The 9,925-nt window shown below is 39.7% G+C and overlaps 1 protein-coding gene across 1 annotated transcript; it reads right to left on the reverse strand.

Annotated features, from left to right (window-relative positions):
* Positions 1-3,476: 3,476 nt before the first annotated feature.
* On the reverse strand, positions 3,477-4,874 carry LOC122591576. The gene has a single exon (XM_043763837.1). The coding sequence runs from the start codon at positions 4,872-4,874 to the stop codon at positions 3,477-3,479; it is 1,398 nt and encodes a 465-aa protein (XP_043619772.1).
* Between the last annotated feature and the right edge of the window lie 5,051 nt (positions 4,875-9,925).

Genomic DNA, 9,925 nt, shown 5'->3' on the forward strand with positions numbered 1-9,925 from the left:
TGATTACGGAATGGAAAAAAAGGAAGGAAGATCTTGAGGAAGAGAAGAGGAATCACAAAGCCCTAGGTGTGTGTGTGTGTGTTATATCGTGTGTGTGTGTGTTTTTGGAGAAAAGAAAAGAGAGGGGTAAAAGGATAGAAGAGGGAAAAATGAGGGTAAAAGGGTCGGTCCCTGTTGTGTTCTAATTCTTTTTATTTTATTGTTGATTTAATTATAAAGGAGAAACACTTACCTGAGCAGCCGACTCGCGCCACGAGAGAGTCGGCTCGCGCCACGAGATCTTTTTTTTCACCCCAGTCGCGCCGCGACCTATCTTCCTCGCACCGCTATTTCCTTCAAGCCAAAGTTCTGACCTCGAACCCCCTAAACTCGCGCCGCTAGGTAGATGGCTCGCACCGCTATGTTCCTTTTTCACTCTAGTTGCGTCGCTATTCATCTGCTCGCGCCATGAGATCTTCCAATCAAATGTTCTGCCCTCAAACCCCCTCACCTCGCGCCACGAACTTTCTGTTTTGGACCCAGTAGTGCCGCTAGGAACACACCTCGCGCCACAAGGTGCTATTACTTGTCAGATTTTTGACCTTTTGACACATGTTACACATACCGGTTCTCCCAAGTTCAACTTTAACCTATAATTCTCAACAAAACACACAAAATAGAAAGAAAAGTGATAAAAATAAATACAAAATTAAGACACACGGGTTGCCTCCCGAGAAGTGCTTTATTTATTAACGAGTCATTAGCTTGACTCGATCAAACCTCATTCTTTAAACGAAAAGTGGGAGCCCCTCGATCAAGGCTCCCTCACCTTCTTCTTCATGGTACAACTTCAATCGATGTCCATTTACAATAAACGAACTTCCGTTTTCTCAATACAATTCGACATATCCCGAAGAATACACATGCTTGATAACAAACGACCCATTCCACCTAGATGTGAGCTTCGGTTGGTGGATTTTGAACTTAGAGAGAAATAACAATACCTTATCGCCCGTCTTGAAGTCTTTTCTCTTGAGCTTCTTGTCGTGCCACACTTTTGTTCTTTTTTTTATACAACAACGAATTGTCATAGGCACCGTGTCTAAGCTCGTCTAACTCATGGAGTTGCAACATCCTCTTTTCACTGGCTTCGATCAAGTCCATATTGCATTTCTTCAAGGCCCAATATGCCTTGCGCTCAATTTCTACCGGCAAATGGCAAGTCTTGAAATAAAGAAGTCGGTATGGTATGGTGCCGATAGGAGTCTTGAAAGCGGTTCGAAACGCCCATAGGGCATCATCCAACTTCTTTGACCATGATTTAGGGTTTCCATCAACGGTCTTCTCTAAAATTCTCTTCAAAGCACGATTGGTGTTCTCAACTTGCCCACTAGTTTGTACGTGATATGAAGTTTAGAACCAATGTCTGACCCCATATCTCTTCAAAACCTTCTCTAATTGATGATTTGCAAAGTGAGCGCCCCGGTCACTAATCAAAGCTCTTGGCATACCAAATCGGCTAAACAAAGCCTTCAAGAAGTCAATAACAACTTTTCCATCTTTGGTTGGCAAAACTTTTGCCTCGGCCCATTTTGAGACATAATCAACCGCAACAAAAATATAGAGACATTTGTTAGATGGCGGAAATGGACCCATGAAGTCAATACCCCACACGTCAAAGACTTCACAAACTTGAATGGATTGTTGGGGCATTTCGTCTGTCTTGGTGATAGTTCCTTGTCTTTGGCATGCATCACATGTCTCACATAGTGTTTGAGCTTCTTTGAAGATTGTAGGCCAATAGAAACCCGCATCAAACACTTTCTTTCCCGTCACCGATGGCCCATAATGCCCACCAGTAGGACCATAGTGACATTCATCCAAAATCTTCCTAGTCTCACCACCCCAAATGCATCTTCTTATCATGCCATCCGCACACACTTTGAACAAAAATGGCTCCTCCCGAAAATAATGCTTGATTTCGGAGAAAAATTTCTTTCTTTGTTGAGAAGACCATCCCTTGGGCAAAATTCCTGCACACAAATAATTACCAATATCGGCGTACCAAGGTGCTTCTTCATCCTCCACCTGCATCAAAAACTCATCGGGAAAAGAATCATTAATCTCATGCTCCTTCAACTCCTTAAGGTGAGGGTTTTCGAGCCTACTTAAGTGGTCGGCGGTGACATTTTCAGCCCCACTTTTGTCTTTGATTTCAATATCAAATTCTTGCAAAAGCAAGACCCAACGAATTAATCGGGGTTTAGCATCTTGTTTCGAGAACAAGTACTTTAAAGCCGAATGATCAGTGAACACAATGGTCTTATTCAACACCAAGTAAGGTCTAAACTTATCAAAAGCATAAACCACCACCAATAGTTCCTTCTCGGTTACGGTGTAGTTTTGTTGGGCGGGATTTATGGTTTTGCTAGCAAAATAGATTGGACGAAAATGTTTCTCATCCCTTTGGCCAAGAACGGCCCCCAAAGCATAATCACTAGCATCACACATGAGTTCAAAGGGTAAAGACCAATTGGGTGAAGTCATTACGGGAGCATTTGTCAATTTGTCTTTCAAAAGAGAAAAAGCACTTAGACACTCATCATTGAACTCAAAAGGAACGTCTTTTTCCAACAGTCTAGTCATAGGCCGTGTGATTTTTGAAAAATCTTTGATGAACCGCCGATAAAACCCGGCATGACCTAGAAAACTTCTAACCGACTTCACATTGGTGGGTGGAGGCAATTTAGTCATGACATCAATTTTAGCCTTGTCGACCTCAAGACCCGCCCTTGACACATTGTGACCCAACACAATACCTTCTTTGACCATAAAATGGCATTTTTCCCAATTAAGCACCAAATGTGCTTTTTCACATCTATCAAGAATTTTGTCCAAATTTGCCAAACAACTATCAAATGAGTTACCAAACACCGAAAAATCATCCGTGAAAACCTCCATGGAGGTTTCAATCATATCTTGAAAAATTGCCAACATGCATCTTTGAAAAGTGCCCAAAAAAAGTGCTTGTTGCATTACATAAACCAAAAGGCATGCGGCTATAAGCATAAGTTCCAAAAGGACAAGTAAAAGTTGTTTTCTCTTGATCATTAGTATCAATAGGTATTTGGACTTTCAAGCATAAGTTCCAAATGTGCTACCCGCCAATCTTTCAAGCATTTGGTCCATGAAGGGTAAAGGAAAATGGTCCTTTTTGGTGGCCTCATTCAACTTACGGTAATCAATGCAAACTCTCCAACCGATGACCGTCCTAGTTGGGACCAATTCATTTTTCTCATTTGTGACAACGGTGATCCCCCCTTTCTATGGTGCACAATGTACCGGGCTAACCCATAGACTATCCGATATTGGAAAAATGATACCCACATCAAGTAGCTTAACAATCTCCTTTTTCACAACATCTTTCATGTTTGGATTAATCCTTCTTTGCCTTTGAATTACCTGTCTCACATTTTCAATTAAATTGATTTTGTGTTTCAAAAATCGGGGCTTATCCCGGGTATATCGGATGTCTTCCAAGCAAAGGCCTTTTTATGGGCCTTTAGAATGGTCATGAGTCTAGCTTTCTCCTCACCCGAGAGTGATGAGGAGATAACAACGGGAAGTAGAGATGTACCTTCCAAGAATGCATACTTCAAGTGATCGGGCAATGGCTTTAGTTCTAAATCCGTTGGAGGATTATCAATGGAAGTGGGTAGCTTGGCACTTGGAATTACCTCAATTTCTTCAAATCCCTCGTCTTCCAATGGGGTGTCATCCATTCTAACTGCCAAAATCTCTTCAACTTGGTCACTAGTGACATCTCCTTCTCCAATTCTTGCCATTCTCTCATCGCTTTCTTCACCATTAACTCCTACCAGCTCTAATTTTTCCAACTTGACCGCATCATCTATAACATCAATTCTAAAACAAGTGTCATCGGAAGAATAAGAATGTTTCAAAGCTTTTTCAATTTTAAACACAACACAATCTTCCCCGACACCCAAGGAAATTTCCTTGTCCTTTACCCGAATGATAGCATCCGCAGTATATAAAAATGGTCGGCCCAAAATGAGAGGCACCTTGGTGTCCACCTCCATTTCCAAAATTACAAAATTAACTAAAAAGACAACTTGGCCTACTTGCACTTGCAAGTTTTCAGCCACCCCCAATGGGTATTGAAAAGAGTGATCCGCAAGGCGGAAGCTCATTTTGGTGGGCCTTAGTTGCCCCAAAGAAAGCTTGGCAAAAACAGAATAGGGCATCAAATTGATGCTTGCCCCAAGGTCGGCTAATGCTTTACAAGTTAGTTTTTTACCAAATGAACAAGCAATTAAGAAACTCCCTAGATCCGAAAGCTTAGGTGGAAGCTTGTTTTTGATAACCGCCGAGCATTCTTCATTTAGAAAGGTTGCCTTTACTTCACCAAGTTTCTTCTTATCCGTAACTAGTTCTTTGATGAACTTGGCATAATTGGGCATGCCTAAAATAAGATCAACTAGTGGGACATTGATTGTCACCGACTTTATCATGTTAAAGAATTTGTTGTATTGTTCTTGAATCTTTTCCTTCCTCAAGCGTTGAGGAAAAGGGACCTTGGGCTTGTATGGTTTGACTTCGGGTTCCTTGATTGGTGTGGCTTTAGGAACCGGAGTAGTCACCACCAGCGGTGACTCCATCTCTACCTCTTCATCAACATCTTCATCAAATTGCTTAACCTGTGGAGAAACATTAGAAACACAAGATTTATCAATGGGAGAAGAAACTACCTTCCCGGACCGTGTAGATATGGCATTTACGGTTTCATTCCGGTGTTGGGGTCCTTTGTACTTGTCATCTCCATTCCTCCATGAAGAAACTACTTTGTTGTTGACTTCATGCCTGATGTGTAACATTCTTTAGTTTCTTGTTGATCACCTTTGACGGTAACGACTCCCCAAGGCGTTGGAATTTTAACACACTGGTGGTATGTTGATGGTACTGCCCTGATGTGTGAAATCGAGTTTAATAATTTATAACAAGATCTACCGCTTACTGACTACCACACACTTACGGGCAGTGTACCTGTTCGTATGTAATATAGTTAATTGGTAAGACCAGGATCGAACACAAGGACTGAATGTTGTACTTAAGGTTGTAAAAATGTAAATCAAGAGAAAGTTTGGTTTGTGACCGAATTGTCACTTTGCGTTTAGAAAAGTTAGATTGCGGAAATTAAAACAAACTAGTAATTCCGAAGAATTAATCGAAAATGGTTTTAGTGTAAACAATAATTAAAAAGCCATCTATGTCGAATCCGCTCCACAAGAAGTCTAGGTTGCATATGGATTAAGCTCAAAATTCAATAATGTTGGTGATAATAATCGTGACAAGTCAAAAGCACAAACGGGTGCACTACGTTTGTAAAATCTACTCAATCACCTAATCAACTCAATTTCTTGCAACAAGTGGTACCACCAACCCTATTACAATTCCTTGAACTAACTAGTTTGCTTGATTATTTAAATAACAATTTTATCTTTGTGAAAAAAAACGTGGTACCACCAACCGTTAAATCCACTTAACAAAGTAATTTTTATTAAACTTATACTCTTTACTATCATACCATGACCTAGTAAAAGTTATTTATAGACAAACTAAAATTATACTTGCATTCGACTAGTACCACTATCGAAGGATACACATATCACCAAGAACACAAATTTAAGTAGAAGAAATCACTTCATTAAGATCTTGACAAAATGTTAAGTAAAACCAACTTTAAGTCAAAATATTATGCAACCATAACTAACTGTTTCACTTCATCTTCATAGATGTATAAAGATTTAGCTACTCATAATGTTAAGAGCTAAAGATTGAAATAAAGAAGAAGACATAATGTACCAAATATGAAGTAATAATCCAAATCGAGGTTACAATCGAGCTACAATCACTAAGCAAGAGCTAAATTTAATCTTCAAATCTTCCAATGATGTTGGAGTGATGAAAAACCTTAGAAAACCTTGAAAAACGGCTGGAGTATAAGTGTGTGAGCTAAAGTGTCCAAGATTAGGGTTAAGGTTGAGTTGTGGGTAATATTTATACCCTAAGAGAGAGAAAATCGACATGTCAGCTCCATCTCGCGCCGTTAGAACCCTCCCTCGCGCCGCTAGGAGCATTTTTAAGCAATTCTGATCAACGAAAATTGAAACTCACGCCGCTAGGACTCCAGATCGTGGCGCTACTGGACTTGGTTCAGTGGCTCGCGCCGCTAAGGCTCCAGCTAGCGCCGCTAGTTGACTTGTTCGGTGGCTAGCACCGCTAGTTTTGCCTGGACTCGCCATTTCAGCTTCGTTCTTCACCGATACTCATCTGTTAGTGCGTATAGACCTTTCCTAAGTCGTTTTCTACCATTTGTGAGCGATAAACTTGCTTTAGACCTGAAATCACTATCAAATACCATAAATCACCACAAAACATGTATAAACGGCTATCAAACGTACCTAAAACGTCCAAATAAGATGTGAGAATTATGTATAAATTGAGACATATCAAACCTCATTTCATGAATCCATGGTTTTTCTAGGATGATGCTGCAGCCTGGGAGGACGTCCACCACACCAAAATTTTGCATGGAGTTCAATCCTTGCACATATACTGGCAATTTAATTTCTCCCACAGTATATTTGGTTTCTCCACTGAAGCCAATTAATGGAGATATTTTGCCAATAATGTTGTCTTCAGAAATGTCCATTTTTCTTAGTGTCTCCAACTTGATTATATTCACATACCTTCCATTATCTATTAAAAACCTGCGAACATAGTGGTTAGCAATAAAGAGAGTAATGGCTAAACCATCATGATGAGGTTCTATAACGTCATCAAAGTCATCATCTTCAAAGGAAATAGTATCTGTTAGGTCCAGTTTAAGCTGTAAACTGGAGCTCTCCAGCGACATCTGGAGAGCATGCAGAATTGTCCGAAATATTAGAAGTCCAGTTGCATTGTACAGTTTTAGCAACTGATGACTTCCTCTAGTTGAGATCTGAAGACTAGAATCTGAAGACCTTCCAGTTGAAGTCAAAGACAACAAATGGAAGACAGAGATTGGCAATGGCAGCGAAGCCCAGTTGACAATCTACCAGATCAATCAACTGGAGAATCCTCCAGTGTTTGCTCTTACAAAGCTTTACACTGATTACGAGGAGGACCTTTTACACTACATCCTTTTAACCGGACAATAATATTGTCTCTGGATTAAAGTGCAAAGATGTAGAGTGGTTGAATAAAGTAACCTTTTGTCTTACTTTATTTAGCACACACAAAGGATTATTTAACAATACTTTTGTGTGCTGTCAACCATATTTGTACGTCAAAGTTGAGATCCCCATGCTCAATCTTCGACTATTAATAGAGGTCCTTGCACAAGCATTTTCAACAACTTTGCAAATACATATATTCTGCAATATTGGTGAACTTGTGCAATATTCTCTCAATCGCAAAAAGGAACATTTCACAACTTTAAGTGTTTTGATTGTTTAGGATAATTTCCAAGATTAGATTAATTGTATTTCATGGGTTGTTAGGATATTTACATTCTTGTATTATCTTGGTTCCGCAACAACCTTGTATTTTATTTAAACGATCAATAAATAAAATACACTTGAAAATTACATATTGTCTCACCAAATTTTATACTTGCATTGTATTAACTTACGTATTCTATCACCTTAATACATTATCTCCAGTTAACCTGGTACACAATCAATCTAAACTGGTCATATCCAGATTAGTTGATTGTGTTGCAAAGTTCACTCACCATCGACATAGAGGTGTCTTCAGCACCCATCTAGTAATAGTTGGGACTTACAAGTGGTATCAGAGCAGGCCAGGTTGAATTGTTTCAATTCTATAACCTAGGTCTGCTTCGATGGCTGCTGAAGGTGAGAATGGTTCTGGTCCAAATGAATCTAATCCTAATGTTACAACTCCTTTAAACACTAACCCTCCTCCTCCTACTCCAGGAGCTAACCATGTTCATGTACATTACTCCAACACTTCTGTTCCCAAATTCGATGGGAATGGTGAGACATTTGGTACATGGAAGGCTAGAATGCTCTTGCATTTTGGTGGGATAGAGAGGTATATGTTGAAAATCCTTAAGGATGGACCATATATACCCATGTCCAGTGGTGTTAGCCCTTTTCTCGACCCTACTGGGAGAAGAGGCACCAGGGAAAAATTTGAGGAACATTGGTCAGATGAGGATCGCAGATTGGTTGATCTTGATACCAAACTGAAAAACATGATCCTTTCTGCTATACCTGAGGAACTAATTCCTACCCTTGTGCTATTTCCTAGTGCAAAATCTATGTGGGATGAGTTAGTTCTCCAGTTTGAAGGAGGAAATGACACCATTGTCACCAGAAAGGTTGCACTTAACAAGAAGTATGAATCCTTCTTTGCTCTTCCCAATGAAAGTTTAACTGGTACTTATACCAGATTTACTGGCCTAATTAATCAACTTAGAGGCTTGGGAGTGGAGAAGGACAAGGATATTCTTCTTGAAAAATTCTGTGATGTTTTGCCATCCAAATGGGCACACATGGTTCTTGTCTTAAGACAACGAAAGACCTTGCATAGCCATACTCTTGCTTCTCTTTATGGAGCCTTCAGATTCACTGTAGATAACGATGCTGCAAGATTATTGGTTGAGCAAGACGCTTTAAACCATGCTCAGAGTTCCAAGGCTGCCAACTTTACTGGGCAACCTTGTGCTGCTTTAATGTCTACTGAGAATGTCCAGTCACATTCTATGAAGGAAATGTTAAACAACTTACTGAACTCTGGCCTAACCACAAATCTTAGTGATGGTTGTGAGGAAACTGACGATGATGATCTAGTAGCCATGATTGCTAAAACCTTTAATAGGTTTAAGCATAAATCTAATCGATTTAATGGGTCCAATAATGCTTCCAGTTCAATTTCTATGGATAAGGCTAATCTTACCTGCTACAAATGTGGTAAGAAAGGCCATTTCATGAAGGAATGCAGATCTAGTCAGTTGACCAACCAAACTGGTCCTATTGTCCCAAATTTTGTTAAAACTGATGATTATAAGGCCAAATACAAGAAACTTAAGGCCCAGATTGCTCTCATGTCACTTGAACAAGAAAAGGAGAAAGAAAAGAACAAGTGCATGATGGCTCAAACTGAAGGGAAATGGGAACTCTCTGATGACTCATCTGATGATGGAGAAGAGATTAGAGATGTGTGTTTCATGGCATTGGAGAATCAACAACCAGTGGTGAAAGATGATGTTGTTTCAGGAAGATGCGTTGACATCATTTTAAAGAAGGTAAGGGATTATGATGTCGAGATAGATTCAGAATTGAAATTGGATATTGCTGAATCATTGAATGATGACTTGTTATTTGTTGAAACCATGAGAACTGACTGTGAAAGATACTTAGAAACAGTTTTGGTTGAATTTAACAACATGAAAGGTCAAATAAATGATTTGCAAAGTGTCTAGTTGGCTCTTAAAGAGTCAGATTTGAAAAATGAGGCATTGGAAAGAGATAACCAAAAACTAAAATTTGATCTTGAAAAGGAACACATGGTTATCAATTCTTGGGTACAAGCATCTGGTAAAAATTATGACGCTTTTTCTAAAACCATTGATGCTAAAAAAACTGCCTGGAAATCTGGTGATCTTCAGATGGCAGCTGTTTTACCCACAATTCACCAATTGCCAGAATCTGTTAGAGTTGAAACTCCTTATGATTCCTCTGACACTGTCAAATCTGAATCCACTAAGACCAACCCTGTTGAGGTCAAAACTGGAGCCAAGAAGGCTAAACCTCCAGTTAAAAAGGATTCTGGTGACAATCCTTTACCTCACAAGTCAAATGAGTCCTCAACTCAAAAGACTAAAACCCCCGCTGAGCCCAAGTCCATAGGCCAG

The sequence above is a fragment of the Erigeron canadensis genome, chromosome 3 (assembly GCF_010389155.1).
Source record: "Erigeron canadensis isolate Cc75 chromosome 3, C_canadensis_v1, whole genome shotgun sequence".
Classification (NCBI taxonomy): domain Eukaryota; kingdom Viridiplantae; phylum Streptophyta; class Magnoliopsida; order Asterales; family Asteraceae; genus Erigeron; species Erigeron canadensis.

What these genes read in the sequence shown, in the direction of transcription:
- LOC122591576 (XM_043763837.1), bottom strand. Translation starts at nt 4,874, where the DNA reads ATGTTACACATCAGGCATGAAGTCAACAACAAAGTAGTTTCTTCATGG.